Below are 14,018 nucleotides of genomic sequence, written 5' to 3'. Positions count from 1 at the left end.
GATCAAATATCTGACAATGCACTGCTAGCACACCTGGTCTTGGTGGAGCAGGCCGCAGTGCATGATGTTGTAGAAGTGCGTGAGGAAGTCAGAGTTTGGGGAAACGTCCTGTCTTCTCTTCATGATCTTACAGATGAGCTTGTAGGCGTGCAGTTTTCCCTGCTTGTAGCGTTCGCCCAACATAGTCGCCTGCAGACAGATGGTACAAAAAAACCTTTATGAATGGACCAGAGAAATTCCCTTTTATGAGACACTGAGACAGAAACGAGGCAGGGGGTCAACAGCAGGGTGTGAATTACACTGACTATCAGGGGGTCAATATTTTTACTAATGTTAGTTTGTGTAATACATGCTTCAGTAACCAAAAGTATGTATTTATTTATTTATTTAAATTGCATCTAATTTATTAATAATAGTACGTATTTAATTTTCAATGTTTTGTAGGATATTTAGTGTATTCTGACCTACGGTATCTTCTGAGTAGCTATTTAAGAGGTTACTGTAGAAAAAACTATATAAACTATGCAACTAATTTTTACTTTATGTTTAGGCTATATGTAGAAACAAACACTGATTTTACAAGAAAAATGTCTTGTGAACACTTACATTGTCTTTCGGTGCTTTAATCTGCTGGTTTCAGACTGTTGATTTTTTTCTCGCATAGACTGATTATCCATTGTTACGATGATTATTTATTTATTTATTTATTTTTGTTGCGCATTGCATGTGTTTTTTTCTGTCCCGCCTTCTTGTGTTGGTTTTTCTTATTCCATAGGCTGCTATGTTAAGGTGGTCCAGATTCTGATTGGCTGCTGTTCATGGAGAGCTATAAAAACAAAACTTCCAGCAGAGTTCGAGGAGCTGATTTTGGTGCGGCTGGTGCTGGGAGTGGAGAGCTCCTGGATTTCCCTACCTCTCCGGTTGACGACCAAACTTGATTATTGTCCAAATGTCGATGTGTGCTTGCAACATTGAGAGTTTGAGCTTGTGGGGGTGGCCTGCCCATTTATTTTGAATACTTTTTACTTTGTTTATGTTTAGGGAGGAAGGTAAGCTTAATGTATTTTTTTAAGATTTACAGGTTATTTACTTTGCATAATATTTTATTTACTTTGCAGATTATTTTGTATGTTATTTTGGCCTGTAATCACCCTGAAGAGATACTCATTTAAATTTCTACTTTTTTCGACTATAAATCTATTCAATTACTCTCAATTAAGTGTCCATGTTAGGTTGTCGACCGAAGGGGATCTTTTGCATGCGTTTTTTTTTTTTTTTTTGGTTTGTATTCCTAGGGAAATCCACCACTCATAACCCTTTTTGGTTTATTATACCCAGAGTTGTTTTCCCCTACACCTGGGGCATAATATGCATATACAATGGTAGGAACCATTATATGGGTGTTCAAATGAACATTTATACTCTCTATTATTTTATTTATTAATATTATTATTTAAGATACAGATCAAAGCAAAGTTTTTCTCAGTATTTTAAGGACTAACCCTCCATACATGTTGTTTTGATCACCCTGTAATTTGCACCCTGGGCAACAGGTACATGGAAATATGTCATTAAAAAACGTTTAAAATTATTAAATAAACCAACTGAATGTAACAAACCATGTACAACAGAATTAACATATAGATAGAATAATCAAATATGATTGTGATTATGTCTTATGTTGCCCAGGTATATTTTGGGCGCTATTAAATACTGTAAGATTTTACACTAAAGATGATAAAAATTTTAAGTAAAGATCATGTTCTATGTGTATATAAATGTACATATAATAATACTTAAAATATAAAAACTCAATTTGTGATTAAGCACTTCATTTAGACAACTTTAAAAGCTACATTCTGGGTTTTTTAGTATTATTTTCAGATTGCTAAACATTGTCTTATCCTAAAAAAGAATACATTTTAAAGCTTATTTATTCAGCTTTAAATTTCAATATCAAAACAGACAGACAGATTCTGGGTCTTTTTATTTAAACAGTCTAAGATAAATGTCCAGTATTCTATGTCATTTTGATAAAGAGTAAAGTGGGTTTGCTTAAAAAGGTAAAATAGTGATAACCTTACTTTGAAAAGCCATGGAGTCAGAATCCGCAGAGGTGGAATCAGATCTGGTGGTGGCGGAGACGACTGGTTGTCAAGGGAGATCCCGAGATTGTCTCTGATCTACAGCGATGGAATAAAAAACAGAGGCAGAAGGACGTTTGTTCAACTGGAATTTGATTATTAGCTGCACTGTAAATCATCCTTGCAGAGTCGTGAAGTCGTGTATTTTGTGTGTTCACCTTGGCCAGGTTCTGCCAGAGTTCGCAGAGGTAGTCAAAAACCTGCGCATGGATCTCAGGGTCCTTTATATAGTTGACATCTCCCAGAATCCCAAGCATTCTCCTCCACATTACTGTTGCGACATCAGCATGCCAGCCAGTCAGAGTGCCACCAGCCATTACACTACAGTCCTCAGTGGGAAACTCGCTGGTTTCTGAACAATATGAAAAATAAAGTCCTATTTATACCCGTTCACAAGATGCATTGTCATCAATCTGATCACAAGTGATAACACACCACCAGTAAGACACACTCTGTCCACTCCGTATGCATTAGACACAACAAGAAAAATCCATCATGCAATTCAAATTCATTCTTTGTAAATTGTGTGTCAAAGCAGCCTAAAGAGGCATAGATGAACAATTCTTTGTGTGCTTCATGCAGTTGAGCTGGTTTAACAAACCACCTGTAGGAGACACTCTATACCTTTTTTAAGTGTAAATGTAAATTTTTAAATGTAAATGTAAATGTCTTTAACTTAGACTAGACATTGCATTGTTTTACTGTTGCTCTCTGATGATTTGAAGTGCTTCTTTTATCCTTACTGAAAGTTGATTTGGATAAAATTGTCTACTAAATGAATAAATGTGGACACTAAACACTGAATGCAATTAAAAGAGAAAACTAAAGTTTTTGAGCTCATCAACTTTCGACTGCTTCCAGAGCTAGTTATAAATGCATTTGATCTGCTTACTTTGGTTTTGTGTTAAATGCTTATGAATGCAGATAACGCTACTCATCAGTGTCCGTTCCAAAGCAGTAGACCATAGGTGTCAAACGCAGTTCCAGCCTTGCATACTTTAGTTACAACCCTGTTTCACTTACTTGTAGGTTTCAAACAAGCCTCAATTAGTTTGAATAGGTGGGTTAAATCTAAACTGTGCAAAGCTGCGGCCCTGCAGGAACTAAGTTTGACACCTGTGCAGCAAACCAACCAGATGAACCCGGCTAGCATTGCAAGTTTCTGTTTACTGGTAGTGTGTCACTTAAAAGCGTTTTCGCTGTTTTAAAAGCCATTAAATTTAAAAATATATATTTTGCTGCTTGTTCAAACTAATAAGTTTAAAACGAGCTGAATCAACAGCATTCTTGAATTTTTGGGGGGGAACAACTTAATAGTTTTATGTTAATTAAGTTAACTTTATTGATTTGCATTGGGACAACATGAAGGAGTTGTGTGGAATCCCGCATTTTTTACTGAGCACTGCGTTTCATATTTTTAGATGCAGAGGCATGTGTGTAAATAGCCCTAAAGTTTGCTTCACACTTCCATGACAATAAGTTTAAAATACATTAACTCATCCAGGAACCTGAATTCTTCAAGAGTCCCAGAGGATGTAGTGAAGATAACAACTCCCATGATTTGATTTCGGCATCATCAAACTACGCTTTTGTTTGCTGTGAATCTGCGCCCTCTAGTGGCTAAAATTACATACTGTGCCTTTTAAGTCATTTAAGTATGAAATGAAAAATTTATCTTCTTATTATTTATATTTCTATAGTAGTGCTTGTTATAAACGATGTATCTGTGCACTTCATTTATTAATTTTTTCTTTGGCTTGGTTCCTTTATTCATCAGGGGTTGTCACAGCGGAATGAATCATCAACTTATCCATCATGTTTTACACAGCGGATGCTCTTTCAGCTGCAACCCAGCAATGGGAAATCTCCATACTCTCTTACATGCACTCATATCCACTGCAACCAATTTAGTTTATTCAATTCACCTAGCGTATGTGTTTGGACTGTGGGGGAAACCGGAGCACCTAAAGGAAACCCTATGCCAACACAGGGAGAACATGCAAACTCCACACAGAAACGCCAACTGACTCATTTGGGACTCGAACCAGCGACCTTCTTGCTGTGAGGTGACAGTGCTAACCACTGAGGCACCGTGTCACTCTGTGCACTTCATTAATTTGTAAAAATTCATGATCTTTTATAAAATCATAACCGTCTCTGCTCTTTTGAAATGAGTTTTCTTCATTTCTGGTCACATGGAGTGCTTTTAGGGCAGGGCTATCAGGGCGTGCGTCATTTCTGCCCTGCTTTCCACCATTCATTAATCTTCCTTCATTTTGTTAGCAATGCCCATCTACCAACAACCCAATCAGTTCTTAATTGACAAAACGCAACTCCCTACATGCTTTTTTCTAAATTCAGGACCATTTCATTTGCATATACATAACAATATGCGGGGGGTGGGGGTGGGGGGGGCCTCTTTTCTGTTTAATGGTGCCTTTAAGACTACACTCTGAAACACACGGATTAGAATTAAAACCATAGATCATGCCATTCATATTCTTTTTTTAAATAAACCACATAAAATGGCATGGTTTATTGATTTAATTAAAAAAAATAACAAATTAGACAAACTGTGTAGTCTAATAAGAAAAGTCTAATACGAATAACAATAGTCAGCAGCAGGAATACAGTGCGCTGTCACTTTAAGAGCCGATTTAATGGTACACATGCATTTTCACTCTTCTTTCAAATCTTTGTGTTCATTTATAACATAACAAATGAGAGTTTACGAGTATAATCCTTAAGAGCTACATTTTGACTTGCATTTGACAACTTAAGCAAAACATGTGCTGCACTGAGCATCAACAAACATGACAAAGCGTCACCAAACAAGAGTAAAGGGTTTTTAAATAAATACGAATACATTTGTTCATGAGAAACACATTTAAAAGCATGTTTCCACATCACGGCTCACAATCAGTTCAATAATAACATGCTAACAGCCAACAGGCAGCGTACTAGATTACACACTCTTAACCAAGTGCTACTCTTAAAAGAAATGCATCTTATTTATACATTACCAAGGTCATCAGGGGTCTGCAGAACAGAATGGTGCATCTTCTCATCCAGCTGCAGCTCTTTATGCTGGACGTGTTCAGCGGTCAGGGTTGCAGGAGATGGCGTCTGCGATCGAGATCCTCCTAGAGAGTGCATTGGAGATGCGCTCTCAGAGCCTGAGGAAACATCAAATGCATCAGCTCTCAGATCTCTCAGCATGACACTGTTAATTGTTATAATATCAATAAAACGACACAAAAAGATCCAGAGTGAATAGTGTGACTGAAAGAGATTCTGTCTCTGGAGTCATTATGTACATAAAAAAAAATAAAAACTATCCATACACATTGTTGGTTAGACTAGTTTGGGGTTTACCAAAGAACACCCTAATGATCTTGAAAACAAGGATCTGAATGTGGACTTAAGTATGGTATGCAATAGGAATGAAAGCAATCTGGGTTAATTGCCTGAGGGAACCACTACTGATGATGATGAGTTATTTGCTTATTACAGTATAGTGCATTTCTCATTGCTGTCCGTCTCCGCTGAAATTGCATTTGGTAAGCAGTACATATTGTCTGCAGAAATTCCGTCCCGTGTGTTTATAGCTTAAATGCAGAAACTTGAACCAAAATGAATGGTTTGAAGTCAACTAACAATTTTAAAAGGAGTCAAATATGGGTTTAGCATATTTAAAAGGCATCAAATAATGTGTCTGAAAAAAAACTTTCCACACCACACTGACCCCTTGGAAACTTCTGTGGGAAAAATATTTTTTTTATCACAACCTTCCTTATGTAATTACAAAATCAGGTCTCATTTTCAAAAGGAAATTGTAACAACCCCATATGTAAAATTTTTGGATGGAAATATATAACCAGATTCAATGGAAAAAAAGTTTGGTCTTTGTCTGTAAAATATATAATAACTAACAAAATTAGAGAAATTTCATTTAAACTGTTACACAGATTTTACCCAGCCAAGACCTTTTTGAAGTCAAATATAAATACATGCTGCTCTTTCTGCAAATACCCAGTGAAACAGCTGATCATATTTTTTGGAATTGCCCTGCTTTTGAATTAAACTTTCTTTGGTTATTCATCTCAAAATACTACCGGGATTCTTGTTATCTTTTAAGGATATCCTGTTGGAATTTTTCAATACTCCCGATGATAAAAGTAAGGAATATTTCAGTATTAATCTCCTTTTAATCCTTACACATCACTGTAAATTATCTCAACATATACCTTGTTGTATTGTTTTTGAAAAGGAACTTCAACAGTACATTAAAACTATTGCTTCCTGTAAGAATCCATAAGCAATTAAAACTGTTAACTTAGTTTCCTTTTTTAATTTTCTAAACAATTGATTTTATATTATTTGTTGTTTGTCTTTTTAGTTTATTTTTTGTGCTTATTTGGTGCTTTGCTTCTCTGGAAAACTCATGTTCACTCTACGTAACAAATTTGTAGGATGCTGTTATTGTTACCCTGACATTAATAAAAATAAAAAATATCAATTTCTGAAAGGAAAATCCAATTATTAAAATATACACCATCCTGGTTACATTATTTCACACATAAAATAAAGCTTTGCGGACTGCTGGGAAGAATGCTGGATATGAGTTTTACAGTTCTTAATCTTTGGAGGCCAAAATTGAATACCACAGGCCAACACAGTTTTAGTGAGTTTGAGAGAGAGAGTACCAGTAATAGTGACAGTATCAGCAGACAGGCCGTGCTGACTAAGGCTGCTGGTCTCAGAGTCGATGTGAAGTGTTGTGAGACTGGAAAGCTCCTGTTCCTCCGCTGTCTGTCCTGTCCCACTCAAACTATCCTGATCTGCAGACGCCAAAGCACACGTCTCAGGGGGGAAGCTGAAATCTGCACACAAACATTTTTCAACTGTGACCATTTATACTTAACACACTTCAATGAACATGTACGCATAGCCATCAACCACAGTCAGAATTATTAGCGCACTTGAATCAAGCACATCACTTGACTTTTCCCTTTAACTGAATACTCCACTTACTTTCGAATTTGCTGTCATATTGAAAAGCGTTAAAGGAATCCGATTGGCTGTCAGAGCTTATGAGGTCACTTCCACTGGCACTGGCAGGCGAGGTCCACTCAGAGGGCACACCGGGGTCGTCTGCGGGACGTGTGGCGTTCTGACGGTTCAGCAGCTCTGGCAGATCTTTAGGGATCTCCAGACTTCCTGGGCTACTGCCGCGCCTCGTCATGCCCTAAAAACAACACGACAAAGTCATCAACTATATAAACGCTATCACATAGAAGCTAAATGAATAATACATGTGTGCTTTCATATAAAAATTTCAAGACCACCGTGAAAAGCTGGATAATTTAAAGTAGCTTAAATGATGCAGTTCTTAGCTGACATGAAGTTTCAAACTTATTTGGTTCATATCTAGAATCCTTTATGGGAGTTTTTGGAGAATGTATATTGAAAAGATTTTTTGTTCCTTTTACCCTGCACATAAGACTTGAATGAATTACTAGCTGATGGACGATTATATAATAGATAATTAGAAAATTAGCCATGGCAACTTTAATGTAACAGAGTTTACTATATTCACCTTCGGCACACCACACTCAAGTTTGCAACCCAGGCTCATTCTGAAAACAGACCGCCATATACCTTTCTGGAGAACTCCAAACATATCCCATGAGCTGTGTTTTTTTGCAGTTTTTGCTTTTGCAAATCCACCAGAGGCCGCTGTTGACTGACTAACTGACATAGGACTGATTTATACTTCTGTGTCAAGCACACACGTACGCTTCGGCGTAGCCGACGCTGATGTGCACCTCTCGAAAAAATGTAACACCACGTCGCAACGACACTTGCAAGCTCTTTGATTGGTCTGTTTGGTCGAGTGTGGGGCGCTCAAGCCCGATGGAGAGAGTGTTTACAAGTGTGGAGTCCAGTAAAGAAGGTCCAGATGGAAAGTTTGTTTTGTGTTTACCTCATGATTAAAGTTGTTGCACGTCCGCCGGTTTCCACTTCAGAATAAGCGATTTTGAGCCACTTCTACATTAAGGGAGCATTCAGAAAAACAAAACACCAGCGAACTTAACAGAGAGGAACATAAAAGTGTTTCGGAAGTGTTATTGCAGAGCAACAGAAATGGTGTGCAGAAGTATAAATGCACGACAACACGCAAGGCAGGCACCGTGGGTCACATCGATCACTCAATGCAGAAGTTTAAACCAGGCTTTACTGAATGACTGACTGACTCACCCTCCTCCTTCACTAAACCCAACCAATAGTGTTTTTATAAGCAACGATTGACCCGCCCACCCACTTCCCAAAACCCAACCAACAATTTTAAATAGCAATCCTTAATGTTCACCAAAAGCCCTCTTCTTATTTTACCACATTTTCTGCTTTCTAGAACTGTTCTTCGCCTGACTTAAACCCCATCGTCGTGATCAACTCCTCTCTGCGACTCATGTCCGGCAACGTACATGGTGAGCTACTGGACCAACTTGTAACAGCAGGAAAACGGTTACATACAGAGGTAAGCTGTCAGCTGGTAAGCGCGAAAAAGAACGACGTCATACCACCCCATAGCATTCGTTTTAAGAATGAAATACAGCTATTCGTACCTCTGGCTAAATTATTTATGATCTCCTGAAATGTATATAGGGGCTACGTTTTCAGAATGAGCCTATGTTGTCAAGTTTGGTTCATGGCTCTCCATAAAAAAAAACTTTGGGCTTAAAGCTCTAACTTAAAGCAGTATGAACGTATGCACACATATGCACATTTGTATTTTCAGCTATATTAATGTATTGAAATAATTTAGTGCAAAGACAATTATTAAACAATAGCAGACATGCACATTTTCCCACCATATGAGCTGTTCAAGCATGTATGGAATTACCCTTGAACTAAATTTCAACACTAGTTTTTGACACCAAGCATACTGAATGTGTGCATGGACATACAGAATTGCCTCTGGCTCTCAGTCTCTCCTGGATGAACTCGTCCATGAGGTCACTGACATTGGGGTTGCTGCTGCCAGCATCGTTAGACATGGGCCGCATCTTCGGCGTCAGCTCGTCTTTATTGGCTAAGACGACAAGCAAAGAAAAACACAAGCAATTTTACAGAAACCTCACAAAGAGCATGCAAATGAGCAAGTAGAGTGGCATGTATTGTGCATCCCTCCCGGTAGTGCTGTCGGCCTCTCTCTGTGTATCTCTTGAATATAATAATCAAGAACGGATTTACTTGAGTTTGGGGACAGTGAGTGAATAAACACAACATTCTTAAAGGATAACAGTGCTGTTGAGTTTTTTTGTTTGTTTTAATTTTGCTCATGATTCACGCTATACTCTTACATCTAAAATCTATTATTGTTGTTAATGGGAAATAGTTCACATTCAACACTTAAAATATATCTTTTTAAAGAGATAGTTCACCCAAAAATAAAAATTAGCTCATGATTTACTCTACCTTATGTGGTTTTAAACCTTTATGAGTTTCTTTTTCTGTAACACAAAATACGGTTATATATACATAAAAAAAAATTTGGGACCCAATGACTTCAATAGTAGGAAAAACAATTATTATGAAAGTCAAAAGTCTCAGCAACCAGCATTCTTCATAATGCATAATTTTGTTTTCAACAGAAGAAAAAAAACTCAGATTTTGAACAAGTCAAGGGTAAGTAAATGATGACAATGTTAATTTTAGGTTAAACTATCCCTTTAAAATAGTGTTAAAGCATGCATGTACACAACTTAAAATGTTTGATGACCTTAGGATTTGTTTTCTGTTTCTTAATGTTCACTAAAGCTACAATGATTTGGTTAAAAAAAAAGCAAAGTAAAGCAGTAATTTTGTGAAATATTATTACAATTTAAAATAAGTGTATATTACAGGGTTGTCAGGATATCATTAATTAATCTTACGGTACTATACCAGCTGAAGTACCACGATACCAAGTAGTATTGTGATACTGTAATTCATAACTCAAATTATAAAGAAAATTGTCAGAAGAAAATTTGGCCTACTTGAATTTAATCCATAATTCCCTTAATGTCAAAATATGTTATTTGCACCTGAGTGCACCTATTTTATGGATGCATCGCTGCATGTATCTTTACTTCTGTACTTTTTATATCTTTGTAAAGTGCTCCGAGATGCTACTTTTAAAGACAATATATAAAAATTTAATTATATTAATACTATTGGAATGATTGGAATGATTCTGGAATGATTTACAGCATCATTACTCTATAGTTTGATAATTATAAAATATAGAGAAAATATATTAAATATAGTTTTAGTCTTCAGTAGAAATCATTGAAATATGCAGGTTTGGAGTGCAAGAAATATTATTATTATTATCATTGAGGAAAACATTTTTTGCAGAATGCATAAAACATTTTTCAGACTTCTTTTATGAACAAAGTTCTAGAGATCAGCATGTAACTGAAATTATATAGTTTTTCTATAATTATATTCAAAAATTGCAACAATACAATGTGTTTAAATATTTAAATGCAATCTTTTAGAAAAAATTTCCATTTCTAAAGATGTTTGTTTATTCATTCATAAATTTTCTTTTCGGCTTAGTCCCTTTATTAATCCGGGGTCGCCACAGTGGAACGAACCACCAAATTATCCAGCATATTTTTTTACGCAGCGGATGCCCTCCCAGCTGCAACCAATCACTGGAAAACATCCATACACACCCATTCACACACATACACTATGGACAATTTAGCTTACCCAGTTCACCTATACCACGTCTTTGGAATTGTGGGGAAAACCCACACGAACATGGGGAGAACATGCAACTTCCATACCAACTGACCTAGCCGAGGCTCAAACCAATCACCTTTATGCTGTGAGGCGATTGTGCTACCCACTGTGCCACCATGATACCCAAATATATTAGTTGACTAAATATAATCATGTTTAATAAATCTGTTTTGTTCAAATGCACCAAAATATATTACCTATAATCACTCAGAAATGGGTGAGCACTCATTCATGTTGAGCACTGCATGTATATACACACGTACATATAGTCAAAGACAAAATTGTTAAGCCTCTGTGAAATGTGAATTCATTCATAAATATTTCCAAGTACTTTTGGGAAATCTATAAAGGAGAATATTTTTCAACCTATTTTTAAACATAATAGTTTTAATAACTAATTTATATTGTCTTTGCTTATTTTGTCTTTGTTGTTTTGCTTAATAAAAAAAACTATAACAAAAAAAAAAGGAAAATCTTACTTTTTAAAAACTTTATGATTGAAAACAAACTTTTCTGCATTTTTTCTTATTACCATAGCACTAGGAAATTGTTCAAAATTCAACAATCACAATGAAGCATACTGGATGTGAACGTCATACTGGATGTGAACGTCAGTAAAAAAAAATGCTTGAACTTGAGATACAAATCAACAAAACTCTAAAACTGCTTGTTTTAGCTCAGCACTGTTGCCCTTTAAAAATCAACCAAAATCCTTTGACAAACACTAAACCAGAACACAAACAGAAAAACACAAAAATCTTTAACGGAAGCAAACCACAAAACTGATTTCATCCAGAGAAGCGATGCAGTTACTCACAGTTCATGCAGTCCCCAAATAGAGACAGACAAGAAAAAGAGACAGAGCAAACCCCGGAAGTCCAAACCTAGAGGTTAGTGAGCCTTTATGCCGGCTGTGGTTAAAGTGAGACAGCAGTGAGTATGTTAGAGACACGAGACGACGAAGCCTTCATCCCAAAGCAGTTAGAAAGCCACTTGTTAGATTAAAAACAATCCTATAAACGTGACAGCTCTCTTGGTTTGATGCATGGTGGAGGCAGTGACTTTGGGTATTTGGATACTTTTAGAATTATGGTTAGTTTCGACTACAGGTTGTATTTTAAATACTAATAGCTTTTGCAATGGATCTGTCAACAAGAGGTGATGTTTTACTACTACACTACAGGCAAGCCAGCAAGCTTTTAACACAGATGAGAAAACATCGCTCTTTAAGAGAGATAGTGCTGCCCTCTACTGGTCATACAAAACATTGCAACTACACCAGCTGTATACTGAAAATTCTGTCATCATATAGACATCCTTGCCGTGGAACTCAAAAGCAATCTTTACCTTGGTGAGTTTATTCCATAAAGAGGGTTGTGGAGTGTATATGTTGAGTATAAATATCAAACTAATATGAAATTATTATTCATTTACAAAAACTTTTTTCAAACATTTTTAAACAGAAAATCAAAATAAACATTAATAACTGTGTTTTTTTGTTTTTGTTTTTTTGCTTAATGCAATTAGAAGGCTTAATGGGCTATAGTACATGAAGAGCTAGTATTTTCAGCCAATGATGAACTTCCAGTAAAAGGTTTATGTGACTATTTTCAATTTCATAATGTTCCTTTTACAGCATTGATGTTGTAAAGTGATTCAAAAATGATCGATTAAATAGACCTCAGCATTCCGTTGGTTGTTAAAGCATAAAATGAAGCGCATGTGCCGTCATTAGCCACAGGCCAGCGCAGAAACTCCATTGAAAATACTGGGGTAAAATTAATTTCCATATTTTAAAGAAAAATATAATTGAATGCAGAGCTTCCTGTTTGGTCTGATACCCACTTTATATCGCATCTCAGCTAGGCAGTGAAGATCCTTGTTTTTCAAAGAAATCAATCTTAAACGCAGTGATTTTGTAGAGATAAATTAACCGGAAGCCCTGGGGCTAGCTTATTGAAATTAAATGTCTGTGTGCATATACCCCATTAGGTGGTAACAGTGGTTTTGTTCTGTAACAATCAAAACAACAATTCTTAAGGGGCTAATATTGACCTTCAAAATTACTTTAATAAAACATAATGCTTTTCTGTCAAACTAAAAGAAAAAAACTCTCCAAAAGAAAAAAAAAGTAATGAGAAAATACTGTGAAACATTTAAGTTAAGCAAAATTTTCAAAAAAAATGTGAAGATTTCACAGAAGGGCTAATTTTGCTTTTAACTATTTATACATATACACTACTGGTCAAAAGTCTGGGGTCCGTTTTTTTTTTCAAGAAAATTATTCTGTTTTTGAAGGTGATACTTATTGAATGAAAAAAAAGTGAATAGTTAAAATATGAACATGAAACGAAAAATGTTTAAAAGATTTAAAAATCCTACTAACCCCAAACTTTTGACCGGTAGTGTATATACTTGTATACATAGTCCAAGGTAAAGTTATTAGCCCTCCTGTGCAATTTTAATTCATTTACAAATATTTGCCAAGTACTGTTAAAAGGAGAGATTTTTTTCAACATATTTAAAAAAATACCAGTTTTAATAACTAATTTATTTTGTCTTTGCCATGATGAGTTCTTTTTTTTATGTAATTAAGTGCTCTTTTGGTGCATTTAAACAAAACCTTGAAAACTTGAAAATTTAAAACAAAATTTTTGTCACCAAACATAATTAGAAATTGAAAGATAAAACAAATAAATTCAAGCAAAATATTGAAAAAAAAAATTACAACCTACAAAATTACAACTAAATTGCCTTTTTTTAATTTAATTAAAACATTTTTTTTCTTTGCTTACTTGTTTTTTCCTCTTGTTTTTATTCGTATTTAATATTTTATATAACATACAAATTTGGGTGTCCTAGTTTTTGGGTGTTATCGTAGGTTTTCTTGTTAGATAAGCTCCAGATTTGGCTTCAGTACTGTCTAATCTAATGTACAGTTCAAGTATTATTGAATAATTATTAGTCCCCGTTTGATTTTTTTTTTCTTTTTTTAAATATTATTTATGGATGTTTAATTTAGCAAAGAAATGTTCACAGTATGTCTGATGATATATTTTTTTCAGGAGAAAGTCTTAT

The 14,018-nt window shown here is 35.5% G+C and overlaps 1 protein-coding gene across 13 annotated transcripts in view; it reads right to left on the bottom strand.

The window, feature by feature from the left end:
- ralgapa1 (Ral GTPase activating protein catalytic subunit alpha 1) overlaps positions 1–14,018 on the bottom strand; it is a 156,473-nt gene that overhangs the window by 88,617 nt on the left and 53,838 nt on the right. For all 13 annotated transcript variants that reach the window (XM_073928219.1, XM_073928226.1, XM_073928224.1 and 10 more), the window contains 7 exons: positions 9,116–9,240; positions 7,179–7,392; positions 6,851–7,027; positions 5,168–5,320; positions 2,303–2,496; positions 2,085–2,183; positions 34–189 (listed from right to left, as the gene is read on the bottom strand). In XM_073928219.1, coding sequence (XP_073784320.1) covers positions 34–189; positions 2,085–2,183; positions 2,303–2,496; positions 5,168–5,320; positions 6,851–7,027; positions 7,179–7,392; positions 9,116–9,240 — 1,118 coding nt within the window. The remainder of the gene's footprint in view (positions 1–33; positions 190–2,084; positions 2,184–2,302; positions 2,497–5,167; positions 5,321–6,850; positions 7,028–7,178; positions 7,393–9,115; positions 9,241–14,018) is intronic.

The sequence above is a fragment of the Danio rerio genome, chromosome 17 (assembly GCF_049306965.1).
Source record: "Danio rerio strain Tuebingen ecotype United States chromosome 17, GRCz12tu, whole genome shotgun sequence".
NCBI lineage: Eukaryota > Metazoa > Chordata > Actinopteri > Cypriniformes > Danionidae > Danio > Danio rerio.
Note: the sequence above shows the minus strand (reverse complement) of the source record. Positions and strands in the feature narration are given on the sequence as shown.